The sequence below is a fragment of the Diadema antillarum genome, unplaced genomic scaffold (genome assembly GCF_040938485.1).
Source record: "Diadema antillarum isolate AM-2024a unplaced genomic scaffold, OU_Dant_1.0 seq00000819_RagTag, whole genome shotgun sequence".
Lineage (NCBI taxonomy): Eukaryota > Metazoa > Echinodermata > Echinoidea > Diadematoida > Diadematidae > Diadema > Diadema antillarum.
The window spans coordinates 923,341-946,138 of NW_027271696.1; the positions used below are offsets into that span (position 1 = coordinate 923,341).

General features: G+C 38.7%; 1 protein-coding gene across 1 annotated transcript in view; it reads right to left on the reverse strand.

Annotated features, from left to right (window-relative positions):
* The window catches only part of LOC139739779 (G protein-coupled receptor kinase 5-like), a 137,727-nt gene that overhangs the window by 38,496 nt on the left and 76,433 nt on the right, over window positions 1-22,798 (reverse strand). The window contains exons 3-5 of the mRNA XM_071650374.1: window positions 18,427-18,533; window positions 12,322-12,399; window positions 171-271 (exon numbers count right to left, since the gene is read on the reverse strand). Of these exons, the coding sequence (XP_071506475.1) occupies window positions 171-271; window positions 12,322-12,399; window positions 18,427-18,533 (286 nt within the window). The remainder of the gene's footprint in view (window positions 1-170; window positions 272-12,321; window positions 12,400-18,426; window positions 18,534-22,798) is intronic.

The following is a 22,798-nucleotide window of genomic DNA, read 5'->3' on the forward strand; positions in this document are numbered from 1 at the left end:
CTAGTGAAATTGCTTTTTTTTTTTTGACTAACTGACTAGCTGATCAAACTAATGCCCTGCCCCACAGACCCACGAACTGACTATATGACTAACACAGCTAACACTGGCTGTTACATGGTGAAGACTCGTTCTCTCATGCAAAAGATGAATGAAAGAAGCCCGATACTCACAGCCTAATTTCATCGAAGAGGTCCGTTCCGGGGGAGTCTTGTAATGCATCTTGACAATTCGTCACCGCCTCACCGTCGACCATTTGCAATCTTTGCAGCGACTGGGGAAGAAATCGGAAGAGAAAGAAATATATAAGAGACAGTTTCACTCGTATTGGTCATTTATTATTTTTACACAAGAATGCCTTGGTGTGACAGCATTCATTATGTAATCCTCAAAAGCAAAGCAGACATCAACTTCCATGTCTTATCTCAAATCTGAGATACAAAGTAGTGCACATTGACAAAAACAGTTGAGTATTTTTTATCTATATATTTATTTTTTTTTTTTTTTTTGGGGGGGGGGGGGTCTTTGTCCTGAATTCGTAAAGAATGCTATATAACTACATTGGAATCAGGCATGCAATGTATGTAAATCAATTAGTGGCCAGTGAATCATGTGATTTAATGACCCCCTCCCCCCCCCCCCCCCCCCCCAAAAAAAAAAAAAATGAAAACTCTTTAATTTCAATTCTTTCTTTGTCCATTAGGGTTGTCTAAGGCTTTCATTTTTTTTTTCATGAGTTCAATGTGTCATAGTATGTGTGTTATTTTTGCTCACTGGTACTTTGTCAAAGAAAGCATGAAGTCAGAATCTAAACAAACAAACAAACAAACAAACAAACAAACAAACAAACAAACAAATCTCATATATCAAGTGGTTGGCATGCACTTATTTGTATCCTTCATTGATATTGTTCCTGTAATAATACATAGCTGCATACATGTAGAGCATTTGGATTAGAGGCTAGAGTGGTGTTCATGATCCAGTGTGTACAGTTTGTATGCCAAAGTGTGTGGCATGAAATTGAACCTTTTTGGCCTGGTGAAGTGGGCATTTTTTTTTTTCTTCATCTTCTCCTTTTCTCTCTCTGTGCCCCTCCACCCCCCCCCCCCAAAAAAAAGGGGGAAAAATCAGATGTGATTGAGGAAATCTCTCTCCTAAGTTGAGTATGTATACCCTGGCTCACATTCCCTGGTTTGTCTTCATATACACTTCCTTCCCTGTAAAAAGACCTTGTGTAGCCTACGTTCAAGGCTTTGAGCCCCCCTCTACTCCTCCCCACCACACCACCTTCACGCCCTTCGTTCTTTTTTCTTTTCTTTTTCCTTTTTTTTTTTTTTGCATGTGCACGGGATTAGGCACGACCAAAGGGGAGGGAAAAAAATGACCCATGGCCAGCCTTGGAGTGAGACTAATCTGTGGTTTGGCATGTGCACAGGATTGGGCACCACCAAAATGGGAGGAAAAAAAAATGACCCATGACCAGCCTTGGAGTGAGACTAATCAGTGGGTGTCAGTGCCTTTTTTTTTCTCCCTGACAACATCTAACTACATTGTACATGGCATGTGCTGGCAGAACACTTGGCTAAACAGGAAACGTAGCATAAGGATTGTTTTCCTTGTACATCCATCCTGAATGTTTTATTTTTCTAATCCCTTTTTTTTTTTTTGCCAGGAAAAAAAAAAAAAAAGATAAATAAAAAAATGCCCTCTTCTACAATATAACGGCGTGGAAGTCTATGACGTGGAAGGATGGAGATACCATACATTGTATATAGCTACACTGTAAATATGACTATTCCAACGTAACCATTTTTCATAAGAATCAACCAATTCATACGAGGTGGCCACACTAGATTGCACTTTAGAATTATGTTATGCTGCACGAGAAATATAGTATAGTGCATGCTCTATCATGCACTAAACTGGATCATAGAATGAGAAATATACTAAATTTTTGCAAATTCCTTTTTGTCTCAGCAAGGCTGCAGGCTGAGGTTAAATAGAATTACATAAGGGAAAATTAATTATTTGGAGCTCTATGGTCCAGTACAGGTGCATTAATAGAAGATGCACTAATTGTTATACAGTGTAGTAAATAGACCCCTTGATCTGCATGCATTTTCTGTAGGTCTAGGCCCTACTAGATCTACTCCTGATTTCGTGCATGCACATGCACAGTAAAATGATAATCTTGTTTACGTGCAGCCGCACAGTGTTGAGCAGACTTGCGTATAAAACTGTGTACTGTCTGCATCCTGTGCTCTACGCATGTACACACCAAAAGAACCAAAGCAGGCTTTGCCCTATGCACAATGTATGACTCATACTGCGTATCGCTGCATATAGACACTCAAAGCGTAGGCGCGCTCTAAATGTTTCGGTATAGGGCACGCTCATGCACTTCACCAAAATTTTCACACAATCACGTGATGCAATCTGAGAAATCACAGCACACATTATACTTGACCTATTAACTACATTATAAAGGATCAACCCTAACTTTCTATTTTGGTGGCCCTCTTGGGCCACCGAAGGGGACCACTGAAATATATCTTTTCTTAATAAAAAATGGTGGCCTGACAGCTATTTCTGGTGGCCCCAGACCACCAGGCCACTGCTAATGTCGAGCCTCGATATAATACAATATATAAAATTGTCTGAAACCCTGAAGAAGACGTGTGACATGTTGAAAATTTGGTGCAACCATTAAAATTCGTTACACATCAATAATGCATTAAATTACTGATCTCTTCCCCGCACCAACAAACATGAGGTAACAACATTCTCCTGCTGTCCTCCAGAGGCTACCCAAAGTTCTGTGGTCTATTAAGACGGGGTACAAAAGTTTAACCAGTCATGTGGCAGAGATTGCTTTAGACAAAAATTGAAATGTGGAGAGAATGTGGTCATTCAAAGGGAAAAGGGACAGAGAGAGAGAGAGACAGAGACAGAGAGGGTGGGAAAAAGCAGGTAATGCTTGATATCAGTATACCTGTTGAATGATTCTACACAAAATTCTCGGTTAACAAGGAAATGCCTTCAACTAGATTGGGAAATTGATTTGTTCTCATTCGCAGGCCCACACGGAGAATCCATGCAAGTTCACACATCAATGTCTGCCATGAATCCCATCTTATAAAAGCCTAAAAAAAAACTACGTTTTTCAAAACAAAACAAAAAAGACAAAATGTATACATTCCCTTTAAGATAATTTACATGTGAATGGCCCACTTTTCTCATATTCATTTTAAGTAGCTGTTCATAGATATCTAAAATGGCAGGATATTGGTGTGATTGCTTAAAAGGTTATTGTAGAACTGCCTACATTTCATCCTGACTCATGTGTTTAACACTTACATAATTATATGTATTATTCCACAACGTTCATACGTTCTGAATTAAAGGATGGGTTTTATGTTTAACAATCTTTGCAGTGGCTTCACATAGATGCCCGGAACTCACTTTAGGTGTTTAAAGAAATAAGTGCAGTTTCTCCCTTTAAACTCAAGGCAGAACTTTTTTTTTCTCCTACTCTGCGGAGAGCTTGCTTTACATCTCGACTGCTGGCATTAGATTACCACGTGTTGGGCAACCAGCCTGCAATCAAATTGTGCCTCAAATAATCAATAACAGCGACTCGTATCAGGTTACCACTGATCACATCGTGCAGTCATTTGTCGGAGCACAAAGTATTTCCTCGTCGTCTTCGCGCATCGCCACTTGGGAGGCAGAAGGTAGTTAACTCCACAAAACTCGCTTCGGTGTGAACGACCCTCTGCTCCTAGCCCCGTGAAGAATTCTACCATTACTTCTACAGCACGATCTCCATGTCAGTGAACTTGGCACAGTCTCAACTCTTGGCTCATATAAACTGGTAATATTCTACATCTTCCACTTTAGGGGATCGCTATTTATGCACACAAAAACTGTTGATAGACCACTGCTTGAAACAACCCAACCTCACATTAAATTTGTGAAGATGCTTTCATGCATCAGGACAAGAGTTTAAAAAAAAAACATGAACAGATCTTCCATCTATCTACTGGTACTTCATATCTTTCCATCCAACTACTTCACATCTTTCCATCTATTTACATAATATCTTTTCATCTATCTACTTCATATCTTTCTATCTTTCTATCATATGTTTCCATCTCTCCTCCTCAGTTACTTCAGATAATTTCCAGCATCAAGCACCGCTGGAAGCTAAAAATACATGTAAGTCACATTTCCTTATAATTATTCGATCGTATGATTTTAATGTTATTTTCTGGGTTTCTTGATATTACAGTGTGAAAACGATTTTGTACATGCAAAACTTCACGCAGACTATCACAGATATACTGTATATCATGTGGCAAACCCAAAGTCTTTGGCATCAGCGTATTTCCTGACAGCCAACCCATGTGTGAGACATTGACCTTTATATAATGGTCATACCGTGCTGTCCATGAATAAATATGGATCTTACGGAAAAAATGCACACGAAGAAGAGGTATTTTTTTAACACAATCACTAAATTTTCTTGAACATTCTCCCCCCCCCCCTTTACTTGGAACTCACATGAGCAGATTTCCTCAGCACAGATGGGTAAAAAAGGAGTCCTCTATCTTTTTTGTTTGTTTGTTTCTGGTTGGGAGGGGGGTACCTGCACTGATACCTGTATCATCTGTCGCAATTTGAAATGTTATGATTGTCATATTTGTGTACATGAAATCATTCCAATCCTGTCAATGTATATTTCTTGTAAAATTGTGTATATGTACAACTGCATATCTGAGCAATTCAACTTTTGGTCACCATGCACATTTTAATGAGGACCTTTTCCATTCAAACTGATTTCACTTGGACTAAGAGGATGTAAGCTACAGTATATCAGACAATTTTAAGGGCAAAATTTCATTTCTACCTGCACAGAAGGGTGTGTATGGCATCCATGGAAATGTAATTGGAGAGTTACCATTTTATTCTGGGACATTAAATTTCAAATAGATAGAATTGAAAGAAGAGATACTGGAGTTTTCTGTTTGAAAAAAAAAAATAAAAAGAAGAAAGAAAAAAAAAATCTAGTCGTGTCTGCTCGACGGGATGTGATGACGGAAGAGGCTTTCCCTCTTAACCAAGGCCGCTGGTCGATGCCCTCACCACGACGTCCATGCCTTTCCCCTCTACCTTGGTATACACTGCCTACCTCGCCACTCCTCCGGCCTCTGCAGGGCCGACTCAAATCGGCCTGCATTCCTGCAATATTTGTTTTGATTCCTATTCAACCTGGCAAAGACAGCAGCTGGCGGTCCAATGGCATTTCCACATGCATCCATCTTCCCCTTTAACCCGTTAATCCCTCAAACTCGCTCCGCTTGGCGGCGACAGCAAAGTCGGACACTCCCCAGCCTCTTCACAAGCTATTATCACTGATCTGCATCAATTCTACCCCTCGCCCATCAAGCAACAACATATATTAAAATAAAAACTGTACTGAAATTAAAAAAGGCAATATAAGATGCACATAAAACATTTGGTTGCCATGAACCACGACTGGACTGTGCGGTAAAAATGTATTAAGGCTTTGAACTTCACGGCAAATGATACGAGACCATCAGCTGTCAACTTCACAAAGTATGAGCGGGACTATTACCTGAATCTGGTTGCTAGGTGATGGCCTACTTGGTATCACCTGCTGGCAATTTGTCTACCTGTACACACACACATCCAGCACTGATAGTGCTTTTACTACATCTACAACAAGAGATAAGAATGGGTTTACATGATGGAAGGGCAAACTTTACCCCTTTCATTCAAATATCTTATTCAGTTTCACCTAAAATGCTGATCACTGGATTCAAAGTTACCAAGGAGTATCACCTGGTCCTATCGCCGAAAGATGAACACATGGCAAGCTGGTGTGATGTTACAGGTATCTTCTTGAAGGGAAGTGTCGGGGCAATTTCTGTACATTCTCTTGCATTTTTGTCTTAAAGCAACCTGTGTTGACAAGCCTGCAGCTCAAGTTCACCTGCATACAGTGACTCCCTTGAAGACGAGGCTATATTGGCATTGATATCTCAATGCCAAATATCGAACAGTACATGAGTTCTTATTGTTGTTTTTTTCTACCTCCCTCCAACATCAAGCATTCCCCATATAATAAAGATCAGAACGAAGAAACATCTCAATCAGACCATGGTACCCGTGGGTCCCATAGCAACATGTAACTTAGGGCATAGGCCTACATGCTCAGGCGTGTAATGATACCTTCTTGATTTAGCGATCTAATATGTTGGAGGCTACTCTAAAAAGTCTAGTACATGACTACCACTTCACCTAGTAATCGATCTAGAAATGTAGAAGAAAGGACTGGTGTACACATGAGGGCCTCCTGATCCCCCCCCCCCCCCCCCCCCCACACACACACATACCCTCAAGCTAGCTCTCCCTAATATACATCAGTTGAAAATATTAAAGAGGATAATGTACATTCAATCATCCCTCTCACAGATTTTGGAGCAACTTTTAGTTATTTGTACATGAACAGATGGGAGACTGTCCCCCTAGTACGTATAGCAATACCGATTTGGCAAGAACCACTTCAGTGTCGACGATTGATGCATAAATGTGACCCTTCTGACATTCGCTTTCAGTCACGTGTGTCATAGGAAACTCCTGAAACCAACACACGTCATTCCTGTTCCGTGCATATTTATAATAAAGTACTTTCATACACACAAACACATTTTGAATCTTTACTCTAAATCCTTGCACGAGCACACTTCATCACTTCCAAGTGAATAATATTTATGAGACTGTCAACATTCAATTGTTTTCTTTTGTTTTGCTTTGCTTTGTTTTGTTTTTAGTCACATGTCTCGTTGGAAAGAGAGGATAGTCACCCCAAGTCAGAACCACAATGAAGGAAATAATACTGATAAGACGGTGATGGTGAGAAGCAGATAAAATTGCTAAATTACCATTTCCAAACAATGAAAAGTCTCTCGCAGAACTCTTCACACCACTGCGACATTTTTACGACAGTCCTTTATTATTCGGTACTCAGAAATTTGTCTTATATAGTCTCTGCATGATTTGAGGTGCAGCGATGCATTCACAGAAACGTCATTGCAAAAAAAAAAATATACAAAAAAAAATCGCAGTTTACGTCATTAGAAATGATCAATTTCAAGGAGAACCGGATGAGAAAAGTAAGCGGTCTAATCCCGCTGATGATGTTCTGCGCTCGGTGGTGAAGCTTTCGGGTAATTTGCAACACCCGGGAGCTCTATTTGCACCTTGCTCCCACCGGAGTGGTAAAGCAACATTACGTTGGGTAGAATACATCAGTAGGAAAGATGAATGGCTTCATAGTATGTGTTCAGTTGGCTGTCTGCATTACAGGTGGGAATTTTCGCCGCCAGAATCATTGCGAACCATTGGTTCAAAGGGGCGGATCATGATGGTATTAATAAGAGGGACATGACAACTCTGTATCGTACCATGAAGCACCATGCCAATGTCGACTACTGGCACAACTTTAATTCTTGGACAAAACACACCATCTTGTATTCCCTGCCCTTCTTATTCAAGCTTTCTATCACCCCAAAACATCACGAACGCAAATACCAACATGCAACAATGTATTAACCACATTCTATTTACTTATTTTCATTTTATTTTTCTTGGGAATATTATAGTTTGGTGCTGCGAATGACACAGTTACCATAAAGCTCGCGCCTGCAGGAAAAACAAACCAAAACATTCTATGTCTAATGGAAATCATCTCCATGGCATGTTTTGGTAGCAGAATTGCAAAAAAAAAAGTAATATTCTGAAGGATGTTTGGTGCACGATATTTTTAAATGTATGTAGAGTCTTAGAATGGCTTGTTGTTGTTGCTGGTTTTTTGGGATTACATTTTCTGATAAACTGCTGATCACTTTTATAGATGGTACACTCACTCTCAGCCACAATGAATGAAATAAGTACAACCTGTAGCACTTAACTGACATTGAACTGACTAAAATGAAACCCTCAGAAGTAAATGTAGATGTACAGTATTAACACATCGTTTATGCTTGTTGTGTTATTGCTATTGTTGTTGTTGTTTTTCCCCTCTCAATAATCTTGCCCAGAGTCCGGGATACAAAAAATATACCTGGGTATAGTTAATACACTTGCAATACAGTATTTATTCTGGATTTGCAACTGGCAGCGGAAGCTGGTACATGTGACATACTGACCTTTGCAATTTACTCACGTACCAGCATTTATGCTGTAAGATAATATCCAGAACTCTTTAACTACATGGCAAATTCTCTTCTTTTTTTTTGTTGGAAAGTTACACTATGTAAAATATATCCCTCCTTAAACGCAACAATGCATGTGAATGAGAAAATTTACTACTGAAGGACTTGTGGCACTTCCCCCCTCCCCTTTCTAGTGAAAGAATCTGAATACTTCCTGTACTGCGACAATATACCACCAGTTTCTACTTCAAAATCTTTGTCATAACTATGTTTATGCCTATATGAATGCTTCAGCTATGTGATGATGGATTTTATTGATGTATTCAAATTTTATGCACCCATTGCCATGAAGGCCATCCACTTCGAACCCCATGAGCTTAGCCAAGCTTAGCCGAGGTTTGCCTGAAGCCACTTTGACCGAGCAAGACATGATTGAAAGGGGGAGGGGGGAAGCCAACTACATTTGAGTCATGAAAATAGCATTCAAAGGAGAAAGTGGTAGAAGTGGGGAGCTCTTCAATGAGAATCAGAGCTAAGTTATCTGTAAGTTTGAATGAACAAGTGAACCCAACTACGGGCACAATAATGAACAGACCAGGACATATGATTGAGCAACAGAAATTAACTAGAAATGTCGCTATGGTGACTGGTATGCCTCCGCCATAATGCATGATTCTCCTAATAGGTCTAGATAGAACATGTGGACAATGTGTGATCACATTTTCACAAAATTGGCAAAATATTAAAATGACAAGTTTGTCACAAATGTGTTGAATGTTCACCTTCCTTGACCTAGCTTTAATTGGATGAATAGGAGAGCATATATTTGGGGATTTAAGGACTTTAACTTGACTTTGACCCATTCATACGTTTATGCATTGAGTAATTTTTCAAGGTATGGAGAAAAAGTGCAATTTCTGTATTGAATAGTAAATTGTTACCATCTTCATCTGGCCTTTGACCCTAAAATCCATAAGATAATCACTGTCAGGCAGAACATGCATAAATATGGAGTAAGTTTCAACTTGAAGATAACTTGAGCCACTTCCGAGATATGGAGGAAAAAGTTAGTTCAGCACTTTCACTTGATCTTTGACCTTTTGACCTTTGAGGCAAAGAAAAAGAAAGGAAAAAAAAGAACTTTCCAGAGAATCTCTATTAGGTTATACATGCATACACCAAGTGTAAACAAAAATAATTTTGCTGGCTTTGCATAAACATGAGGGAAATAGTAAAATTTTTAAGTGTTGCCCTTGACCTATGACCCCTGACCTTTGACCCCATGAACCCTAAATTGTCTAGATAATCACTGCCAGTCAGTACATGTATTTTTATACCTTGTTCCATGAAGATACCTTGAACAATTTCCAAGGTACGGAGAAAAAAGTGAAATTTTAATATATTTACTTGACCTTTTGACCTTTGACCTTTGACCTCATGACCCCAAACTTTCACCAGAGAATCTTAATTGGGTAATACATGTATACACTAAGTTTCAAGGAAATATCTTAGGGCATTGCACAGATAATGTGGAAATAGTGAAATTTTGTGTATTTGACCTTGACCTTTTGACCTTTGACCTTGAGCATGTGCACCCAAAAGTTGAGAGGCAAAACTTCACCCCCTAATACACATACATGCCAAGTTTCATTAGGATACCTCAAAATGTTTTTTAGTTATGCTGTCCACAAAATTCATTACGGACGGATGGAAGGACGGACGGAAGGACGGACGGAAGGACAACCCGAAAACATAATGCCTCCAGCACCACTTCGTGGCGGAGGCATAAAAATTAACCGAATCATAAAAATGTGAACGGAGTACAATTTGCACTTGCAAAACAATTATATCAATCTAGAGTGAAAGAGTCAAATGTTTTTGTTCTGACAAGAATCCTCTGTCCACCCATCAATCTATTCATCTGTCTATCCATCCATCTATTGATCTATCTACATGTATCATATACATTTTGTTATCTCTCTATCTATCTTTTTACTTATCTATCCACATACCCATATCTATCGATCTATCCATCCATCTATCTAACCATCTGTTTATCTATTCAGCCATCTATCCATCCATCTATTGATCTATCCATCTATCTATCTATCTATCTAACCATCTGTTTATCTATTCAGTTATCTATCCAACCATCTATCCATCTCTCTATCTATCAACAATGCAAAGTATGCACTTGAGCCATGTGCATTTTATACATCACTTGCTGGCAGATACGAAAGGTATAAATAGGAAAGCTTCTTTTAGCATAATTATGCTTTTGGGAAGATAACATGTCAAACCACAATTCAGACACACATATAATTCTGTGACACAGTGGAACCTTCCAATATTCCAGGCTGACACAGACCACTGATACCAACGGTGATTCTTTCTAGTAAAGGGCTTGATATACTGGTAGTTGAAAATGCCTTGGTTTTTTTTAATGAGAAATCACAGATTTCGCTTCAGCATCCGGGAATGCCTCCTTGCCCCGTTGCACCGAGATGTGCCAGCTACACACACTGCACTGTACCGCTAAGTTTACCACAGAGCGGCCGGACCCTGGGAATCGCGAGTGTCACGTTACACACTTTAAGAGAGGAACCGCAGCCTTTGAACAGGAACCGCAGTGGCAAGGCACTGATACCACAGATGTTTGGGGGGGGGGGGGGGGGGGAGGGAGAATGGCAGTGAGTTGCAAACATAAACATCTTACAAAAAAAACAATAGTTATTAGAAAAAAATAGCTAACCATGCCTGTCGAAAAGGGGGAAAATGGGCACAAACAAGCCGGTAATGAGAGGGGAGAGAAGGGTGGGAATGCAGCATCGATTCTCAAGTGAAATGCAAATTCAGCTGTGTTCCTTATAACTTAAACCAATTAAGTAAAATTACTCAAAGATAATGGTAAGAGTTTTATCAAAATCCGACATGAAATAATAAAGTTGGGCAAGATCAGTGCTTAGCATGTCTCCTGATAATTTGCAACTAAGTTTCACAAAAATGATTCTTGATTAAAATGGCATCAAAGAAGGTATCCATTGCATCAAATTTGTCAGTAAAGTTGTAATAACAGGACACAGAATTAATGACCAGTATGGGGGATAGGGCTGTATGTTGCTGAATTATCAACTTAAAGTATTACTTTTATCACTCTTTTTCAACTTGAGTGTTGGGAGGTAAAGACACTAATTAATGAAATGTCACAATATAGTTTGGGACCAATACGAGGGTTTCCTGTACAATATGCAATTTCCAAACTGTGCTCTTTGACATGTCATTCTCATAAAACTTCTTTCATTGTTTGTTTGATTTTAACCTCCTTTGTTTTTTTACAGTCAGCTAAACATGGAGTTGCCTTTGCACTTCCAATGCCAATTCTGTCAGTTCAGGAGCTTTTTCAGATATGCAAATGTGATTATTACTCATAAGCCAATAGAGATCTTGACAGATGCCCCACTCCTAGTCCAACAGAATGATTCAGTTTGTGACTTTGTCACGACCAGTGAATTTGCACGATTCACCCATCAAAAGTCAGCGTGAAATATTATTGGAATGTCTGCAAATGGAGCTGCGCTGATTGGTTGCGATATCTGCCATCGCACGTTGGTAGCAAAATTTGGTCATTCAAAGACTTAAGTCTAAGACTGTGGACTGGACTCCTAAAGCCCTCTCGCCGGGACTCGCCTCTCACTAGTGACTTAAAGATGCAGTAGTGTAAGGATTCATGAGTGGGCTGGTCGAATTGATCTTGATTCGCTGACCACTGGGGTACATGAAAAACCACAAATAGTGCCTTGAGTCAGCGAATATGTACATCGAAGCTTACGCTAATCGGTAACGGTGGACATCAGTTGAGATTCTTCAGCTGAGTGTGGACTTTAACATAGAGATTTGTGATAAAGCTGTACACAATATGTTACGGGGATGCTTAAATATATCCAAGCCTGGCCAGCCTTCCCCATTCCACGGTATCCCCAAGCTAACTCCCAACGCATGTGACAACCTTCTGCATACTCCTATTGTGATTACTGCATTGATGAGAGCCTGTAGCGGCCGGAGGCTACAAGTAGATTGGACTCACCTCATGTGATATATACTTGTGGTAGAGTTCATGACTAAGTCTGCTCCGCTCATCCTGAGACGCTACTTCGTATTTACTCTGGAAGAAAGCAGAAAAACAAAAATTTAAAGAGAACGACATCATCAAATCACGATTCACTTCAAACTGCGAAAGACGTTTACACAGCGGACATTTGAGGAGTTCAGTTTAAAGGCCCTACAATGCGATGCTCCATAATGTGTGTGGGTGACACGCACATTTAACGGTCATCCTGTCACACTATAAGCTTGTTTCACCCATCAAGACTTGGACATCACAGTAATGTGGTTAGGTCTTGTAATCTATTTTTATCATATTATTTTTCTTTATTACTATTCATTGTTAAAATGTTGAATTTGTTTATGTCTCATAAGGTAGAGTAAATTATCACCTGTCACTCAAATCCTTTGTTCTTCACATCATAATGTTAAATTTTAGTTGCAGAGTTTACAAAAGCCTCATACATGTACTTCCTAAATCTGACATTCTTTTGTCAACTGCGACACATTTTGGAATGTTAGTGATCCTATTTTCCTCTCAAACACTGGCATCTTATTTTCTTTCTTTTTTTGTGACTGCATAATAAATTTAACCAGATACATCTAATATCTCTCCAGAATAAGATACACAGGTCTGAAAAAAACCCCCAAAAAACTGTCAATTTAGGGACAATCTAAGGACAAGATGATTTATAAAATACACAGGTCTGAAAAAAAAACCTGTCAAATTAGGGACAATTTAAGGACAAGAAGATTTCTGCATGCAATTTTAACTTGATGAATTCAATCTTCATCAAAACAGGTGGGTTGACAGATGCTAGATGGAGAAAGTGGTATGACATATTGCAGGAAAATCACTGAAACAAAGAAATGAGAATTATAGGATCAAATCTGCGGTGAATTTATCAGGAACATTAATATCCACTCCTGGCAGACTACCATTAACACAAACATTTTGAATTGTGGAGCTGGAGGGATGACTGCATAGCACAATTTCAGATTGCATGAAATCACTGTAATTACTTCCTTACGAACCTTTAAGAAATTACACAAATTCATTGCGCAAACATGAATCAAAATTACAGATATTGATGCACATTCTCCTGCGCACATGAGCATGTACACTATGTAAACTCCGTGCTTTATTACCAGGATTTTGTATTTATCGTACATGTGGAATATTTTAGAGTACATATTTATAAAATATGAAATGAACAAATTTTTGGATACTACACAAGTTGTCCATTTGAATGTATACTATAATCTGTGCTGGCTGACAGTCAGTAGTACTAATTTCACGCAATAATATTCATCTTGCCAAGCTTATCATTAAAATTTGATAATCATACAAATTTCACATAATACAAAATAGAGTTAAGTTTCAATTTCATGATGAATATCATATCTACAAAATCAATAGCAGGGAAAAACGTCAAAAGATGACACATGTATTTGTTCTTTTAAAAAAAAAGCTACGATTCATGCTTTACTGAACATGGATATCATAGCTGACAGCTGGTTGCTTTTGCAAGAGGCTTAAGCCCCTTGGATCAAATAATACATAATGCAATCGCAAGAATTTTGTCAGAGCAAAAGTCGTATCCACCCACGCAGTCTGGCCAAATGAGACTACACATTTGACAGCCCTTCATATGTACCCCGCTTTTCACCAACGCAAACTGGAGCGTGAAATTCCTTGGTCTGAACTCACTCCCAGTCAGAGGGACTGGGGAACCCGTGCAACCAAAAAGAAAGAATAAAATAATGCATGGGAATATGAAATCATCTTTAATCACCGATGTCTCCACCGGCACGGCTGGATGAACTGGTAAATTCCCCGAAATGCCCTGGGGACAAACAAGCATCAACAACCCTCCTGCCTACGACATTATTTCACACCGTACTTCCTTACTTCATCGGGCCATATGTCTACTTCCCATTACCAGAAAACTTGAGCAGAAGAAAAAAAAAATCAATAATTAGAGGAAACATTGCAATCAATACTTGGTGGTGGCTGATATTGATATATATCTACATAGGATCAATAATTAAATGCCACATTTTCAATCAACATTAGATGGTGGCTGTCGATCCTCAATTTGGGCACAATTCAATTATCAAATCCAATGAAACATTTCAATCATTCTTTTTAATGGTAATTGCCACTGATGAATTCAAAATAGGTGTCTCATTTTCAAAGAGTCCAAATAATCCAACAGTGGCACGGCTGACGTTCATTTGCTCTGCCGACAGCCTCATGCAAGCAAACGACATTCAAGAGCGATGCCAGTATCTTCATGTTTCACTAGGATGTACTATCATTTCACACTACACTTTTTCAAACTGCTATTAAATCTATAATTTTCTAATACTTGAAATAATTCTTGTCAGCTACAATTCTTCCTGTGGCTACCAATGATGCATTATTTGAGTGTAATCAAGAGTGCTTATAATCCTTCATCCTCTTTTCTTTTCTTTTTTTCTTTTTTACAATCTTCTTTGCAAGATTGTTTACCACTATGAATGCCTGGATGCATGTGTAACGACAATGACGTTAGCTTGTAGAGAGTTAAAACGTCACTGAACAGGCATGGTATATATGTTTAGCATTTTGCATCAGTCATTGAACTTTCATTTTAAAAAATACATGCATTGTTTTGGGGTTTTTTCAGTCTTCATGTGAGTATATTCACATTTACGGAAATAATTCAAGTTCTGCAAATAATTACAATTAAAAACAAGATTTCGCTCATTAATGCTATTTGATCAAAGACAAATACACTACAACAAAAACAACTAAATAGAAAACCAAAGAGACAGATCATATTTCACATTATCATACCAATCTTATCAATTATGAGTTTACAGATTAAGACATTAACCTAAATGAAAAAAAAGGAAAAAGAAATGCCTTTTCTTTTGCAGTTTTATTCAAATGTTACGATTAAACCCACACAAATTGCCCACAGTGATTAATGTGCACATAAAATACAAATGTGACCGTCATACCATTTAATGCACCATATCCCCATCCCCCCCCCCCCCACCGTCATCAATTATGCTGTCAGTGAGTATTTGTTGTATTTCATCCAATTTTACTTATTACAATTATACAAAAGTAAATGAGCTTTTAAAAAAAAATTGAATGTACACATAACAGAAAACTACTTTAGTTGATTCATACACGCATGCATGCATGCATGCACACACACATGCAGGAGATGCATGTGCCGACACAAGCGAAAAATGCACACGAGGTGATTGTCTTAGCGAATTCTCAGTGAACTCTTTCTATGACTCTGTCTCCCATCTATGCTGGGTTTTTTTTTTTTTTTTTCTTTTACTAAAATTCAATGAGATAGAATTTGTCCACCTCTGTAACTCCTCAAACAGTGTATATGGCTTTTGCTCAAGGAATGATTACTTAAAGAACAAGTCCACCTTCATATATATAAGGATTTCAATGAGAGAATGCAGCAATATTAGTAGAACACATCAGTGAAAGTTTGAGGAAAATTGGACAATCCGTTCAAAAGTTACAAATATTTTAAGTATCTGCGCAGTCACTGCTGGATGAGAAGACTACTACAGTGTATGATGTCACATGCGTACAACTATATAAGGAAAATAAAAAGAGAATTTCACAAAACTTTACTTTTTGAATAAAGCGCACATTTCTTCAACTTGCTATTGACGTATGTTAAGGGTAATATTATTCCCCCTGCCTTCTGAAAGAGAGAAGTCGAGTGTTCTTTTGTTATGCGAGAAAAATGGAAATATGTTGAATTTTCTTTATTCTTTCTTTATATCGTTGTACTCATGTGACATCACAAGCTACAGTAGTCTTTTCATCCAGCCGTGACTGAGCAGAAACTTCAAAAATTCATAACTTTTTAACGGATTGTCTGATTTTGCTCAAGCTCTCACTGATGTGTTCTACTAGTACTAATATTGCTGCATTCACTCAACCCACATGTCTATGAAGGTGAACTTGTCCTTTAACATGATGTTAAAATCGAGCATCCGTATGTGACTGTGGTTCTCAAATGAAAATTATATCTGCTTTTATCTGCGTGCAGACCTGACGGGCCCCATTTGGAAGGCTGCGCTTTGAAGGATTGATGTGAACAAACAAAACGTAAAAAGCAGCAGAACAAAAGATGATGGATTAGGAATGATGACAGAGAAAGTGCCCTTTCAGACGGATAACATTTATCCTTTCACACATGAGTTTCGAAACATATTTAACACTGCTGTATCAAGCTGTAAGCCAGTTTGCAATTAGCTCCTATGCACACTTCCCAAATAATCTTTCTATTTCTCTCAGTAGCTGAAGCACTGCATTCACTTCTTGATTATTAATGCCTGTCTGTTGTAACGATACATGAAATTCATTTTTAAACAAACAATGAACATGCGTTCAATAGCAGAATGGCCTATGAATCAACTAATGGGGAAGCATCCATTTCATTGCTTTGCATTGAATGCATTAACAAACTTTCTTCTGTCATTGTTGCCAGATACTACTAACTAGGCTTTACTGAACCCTTTGTTCATGTCAGGTGGAAGGGCTTGCAGGCACCATTTATATAAGGATGACATGAACTAAGCATTACATCGGGGATGCTTATCTCAGTGAATTAAAAAACAAACATCTCTTGTTATCACATATGACCTTCTTCTGTTGTTATCACATATTACGGCCTTTTTCTGCTCATGTGCAAAGTGGAACAACGAACTCGCTTTACATTCTTGCCCATCTCAAAGCAAAACGAAGTCCTACTTCTTTAATCACGTTTCTCGTATCACTCATAACCAAACATGGTAGAAGAGATTTCAAATCTGCTTGTACTGCCATTGTCTAAACAGTTTCACTATTTTTTAAAAACATCTTTTGGGGGGAATGGGGTGCACTGGTGGTGGACCTCAGTTTGACCTCATATTCACCTATATCAATAAAGCTTACCCACGTAAAACAGGAAACGTGTTTACATAGTACATGCATGTAAGTACACACCCTTGTACATGCACATTTTAAAGGGATGGTACAGTATTGGTTTGAAGTGAGAATTGGGCTTATCTTTTTGTGAGATACCAAGAAACTACTTATGAAATAGTACAGAGCATACCATTCTATGAGGAATTCAAAGTTTATCTGATGAAAATCAGTTTTGGAATGGCTGAGACATCCAAAAACAAAGTAATACAAAGCCATCATAATAAGACATGGGTCCCACCTTTTATTCAGATCGCTTTGTTTTGGGCATCTCAGCCATTTCAGAACGAATTTTCATCAAATAAACTTTGAATTCCTCTTGGATTTACAGGTTCTTTCATATTTCATAAGAGGTTTCTCATTATCTCACCAAAACTGTCAGATTTCAACCAAAACTATACCATCCCTTAAGAGTTTTGTGTTTGTTTGACAGGACACAGAGTTTGGCACACACAGCTGTTAAATGGAATGCCGTTTGCGGATATGGATTCAGCAGGAGACCTATTTATAGTGTTTGGATGGCCCGTACTAAACTCTTTTGAATGTGATCACAATCACATTTTTAAAAATGTGATTAAAGGTGTGATACTTTATACGGCAAATATTTCGTGAGGTTTTTATTTTCGCGAATATGCGAGTCAGATGCTATTCGCGAAATTAAAGACTGTATGCAAAAATATTTGACTCTGATCCCGATGTGAATGTGACGTACACATGTACACTTCTCCGTTCAGTACAGGACTCCACTATCGCGAATGTAACCTTGCGAAATCGTTGAGAATTCCCGATTCCCGAAAATTTAGACTCGCGAAATATATGGCATATACAGTATTCTTTGCCATCTGAACGCAGACCACGCAAAACAAGATGATCAGAGAATATGACAATCTCCTCGTTACCACAGAGGAGAGAATGCATGAGACGGGAAAAATAAAACTTACGCATTCAACATTCTAGACAGACACAAAAATGCAAAGAAACACACAGACAAAAACAAACAGACAGACAGACAGACAGACAAGCAGGCAGGCAGACAGAGCTCATGCCGACTCCATCCAATTGTCTAACGCGAAGCCAACGACTGCGACTTACAACTTCGTCTAGGAAGGTGATGGCACGTTTGAGTTCTGGCCACGTGTCGCAGTAGAGTCGGAAAAGTTCCCTGCCGATGGGTTGTTCCTCACATATATTCTCAAATTCTGCAGAGAGAGAAGCAGAGTGAAAATTACAATTTAGTAAAAAGTATAGAGGACAGCATAACAGCACAATCATAACAATTTATATTATGGCATTATGTTTAGACTTGGCGGACTCTATGCAAACAGTCAGACATTTATCGAGGGAGTAACTGCACGTGATAACGGCCTTATCTCCAGAGCAGTGCCACACTGCTTAACATAACATCAATGAACTTCAGGGCAGCGCCACATCGCTGACAAAATACCAACGAACTTCAGGGCAGTGAACTGATCCCAGCACCCAAGTCAGTATTAACCCATCCCCGTCAGCTCCCACAAAAAACGTGGTTTTTATTATTTATGACCAAAAGAGGGCGTCCTAGGACCTCAGGCTTGGCCAGGAGCTGTAGAAAAATTTTAGCCAATCACAGAGATCCTTACTGGGACTCAGAAAAATAATTTATGCAAAGAAACATATTTTAGAATGTCTCTTATTGGCCAAAACACCTGCCAGGGGTTCGAGCCTGCTGAGAAACTAATCAATATTCATGTTTACAGCGCGCATGTATCTTTGTTGCCCCAGCAACTGCAGTGATTTCTTACGCGCGGTATCGTGATATCGATCTCCTCATAGAGTGCTTGACGATATCTCCTTGTGTGTGTACGTGTACTGCTATGCTGGGGCACGGGGGTGTATGTGTTGAATTCCATTTACGTTAGTGAGTGTGGGTAACTTCTCTAGGTTTCCCGTCCATTTCTCTCTCTCTTTTCTCTCTTTTGCTTTCGTATCATTCTATATCTTTCATTCTCGGAGTACAATCGTACTTCTGAGAGTGTTTTGTTCATTTTTTCTAAGTGATTATCTCGTTTGCAACAATTTAGAGGTGAGTTTTTGTCCTAGTGTTTGTTGAGTTTTTTGATTGAACACGATGTAGCTTATCTACGTATGTGCGAAAACATGTAGTTTGTGTGGCACCCACTCGTTACTTTTCCGTGTAAGCATTTTTGCCGTAGTGTCTTCATCGTTCGTCTTCCAAGCATCGTGTTTTCACCCTAGTTTTTCTCATCGTAGTTTTTTACCTCGATTTTTTTTTGGGTGCAAGATGTTCTGTGTATTTTTTTCTACGGTAATATGCCATCGTTGATGATCTTCGTGTATTCATTACTAGTTTTTCACCTCCGTTTCATTTTTGTGTACAACTAATGTCTAACGTGGCGTAGTTACAACTATGTTTAGAGGGACCCCGTTTAGAGCTAGTTAGCTAGGTCTGCGATGTCTGTATCGTTTGCTGATATGTCTTGTGAGCTGAGAGTGACTATGATGGGAGTGATATTCAGGGTTTTGCTGTGGTTGAGGTGATGGCAAGATGTAATTTATTTTGTGTAACCATGTATGACATTGATGATGGCGAGTAAAACTACGACACGAGTAGCCTAGCCTAGGCCAATGACGAGAGTGACACTGAAGAAACGGGGGCTGATGCTCGCTCGTCCAATCGTGCACGGGAGTGGTCTAGAGACCTGCATTACAGTTGTGTATTTATATTTTTTTCCCTTTTTCTTATTCACTCGGGTATTGTGCTACCAAAATTCGTGTCTCTGAAGAAACTCAACCAAAAGCTTGACAACAAGTTTGCATCAGGTCTATTCTGTAGTACTAGCACTAGGTTCTAGATCTAAATCATAATGGCGATGCTAGTTTAGTTTTCATTTAGAACTCGATGAAATCCATTTTCTTTGCTCATTTTTCAACTGATAAATTATTTAGAACTGTACTTAAATTCTGATGTACTGCATTCACCATTGTAATAAAAAAGAGCCTGCTGATCAGGTGTTTCATTGTATCCTTTTCATTTCCTCCCTATCCTTTTGGTTTCCTTCCTGTCACTTTCTTCTTTGACCCTGGATGGAAAAAAAAAATCCCATCTTGCCATGTAAAGACAGAATACATAACCATCATGAAATATCATGACATTGAAATAATACTAAGAAATATTCAAGTGACCAAAATACTTGTTTGTGAAAATAAATAACAAATGAAAGGTGATTTCTTTATGGAGCAGTTCTTTCAAATGTCAAACAGCTTCGATAATGAAGCAAGTGAAATCTGAAAACTATCCTGGCAACAAGTTGAAATTGATAGGGAATTCTGACAAAAAGTGTCACACCATTTGATGTTTGAATTTGTCTTTTTATTGGATGAGGTTATACAACTAAGTGCCGCCGATAAAATAACAATCCTCTCAATTTGAACAAGAGTACACTAGTACGACTCAGTAAACAGCTGATTATTTATGCATCGTATCCATGGGCAACTGCGGGGTAACTGCAAGAAGGCGCAGGAAATTAGACTTGAGTCAAGAACGACTATTTATTATTATTTTTTTATTCAAACTATTTTTTTTCTTGGACTGAAAAAAAAAACCCCCAAAATATTTCATATTACGCTTCTAAAATATAAAATGAATATATGAAGTCTTTTTATCGTGATTTTATGAAGAATTAGAATTATTGAAAAAAATATAGATACTAGACGGGCTGAAGAAGGAAGTCTAATTTCACCCCAAGAATTTGCAACACACCGCATCTCGGGTGCATTCCTAGCGTTCTTGCCGCACTCTCACGATCACCTAGCTAGGCCATGTGCACAAGCCAGTCACATGTTCACAGTACACACGTTGTTAGCCAGTTCACCGATCTCATTCCTGATCTCGTGCGTGTAGAAAATTCTCTCAAAACTAAGCCAGACATGATTTTGGAACATACATTACAATGTCAAGACCTTTTCAGTGGACTTTGAATTCGCTATTTGTCTGTTTTAGCTCTTGAATGTACGACTTCGAACGTCCGATTTGTTTTCTACTACACCACGTGGAGTTCGTATTTTTTCAGCCCCATGCTTCTCCACACACGTCACACTAGCACTGTGTACCTGTACACACACAAGCCATCGCGATCGAAGTTTGAGCGATAGCGATAACATGTGCGGAGCAGACATGCGGATTTCAGCACAGGGTAAATGAGTAGTTGAACGTATCACGATTGTAAAACAAATCTTTTTCTATGTCTCTGCAAATTTGAATTAGGCTATCTCAGCATAGATAGATTATGATACATTACAAAATAGATTAGCCATAGCAAGAACTTGCTTACATGAGAGTTATTAGATAACGTTGCAAAATAAAAACCCCGTCATTGAATGGAATGTTCCAGAGCTATCTCGGGGGGCTCGAGGACATTATGGACACGTCGATTCGCAAGTGGGTAAGATGTGATTACAGATGGCTTGAAATGAAGAGGATTTATCGATGAAATACACAGAAACAATATTTTTTCATAATTCCTGCACAATTTATTATTTCTTTTCATAAAATTCACATAAACTAGTGCTGTATTGAGTCAACTAAGTGCATATTAGCACGAGTGTACACGCATCATCCCTCCTGCCTAGTGGGAATGACACAGGCAGTTTTTTCGATGACGTATGAATGCTCTTCGCGTGTAGATCGCGCCGTAGGGAAGATCGCGCCCAAGTTCATGGCCAACTTACTAGGCAGGCACGATATTACAGATTACACAGAGGCCCGTACGTGGATGGGTTAAGAGTCTTACTCACCTTCACTCTCTACTAACTCCAATTTAAAGGACAAGATCACCTTCATAGACATGTGGGTTTAGTGAATGCAGCAGTATTAGTAGAACACATCAGTAAGAGTTTGAGGAAAATCGGACAATCCGTTAAAAAGTTTTGAATTTTTAAAATTTCTGCTTACTCAAGGCTGGATGAGACGACTACTTTAGCTTGTGATGTCACATGAGTACAACCATACAAAGAAAGATTAAAGAGAATTCAACATATTTTCACTTTTCTCGCACAACAAAAGAACACTTGACTTCTCTCTTTCAGAAGGCAGGGGGAATAATATTACCCTTAACATATGTCAGTAACAAGTCGAAGAAATGTGCACTCTTTTCAAAAAGTAAAGTTTTGTGAAATTCTCTTTTTATTTTCTTTATGTCGTTGTACGCATATGACATCATACACTGCAGTAGTCTTCTCATCCAGCAGTGACTGTGCAGATACTTAAAATATTTGTAACTTTTGAACGGATTGTCCGATCTGCCCCAAACTCTCACTGATGTGTTATACCAATATTGCTGCATTCACTCAACCCACATGTCTATGAAGGTGAACTTGTCCTTTAAGAGTATTGCACGTACTCTGCATGCATGCATACCTTGTCAGCAGGCCTACAGCATACAAAAATGCACCATTTTTCCATTAT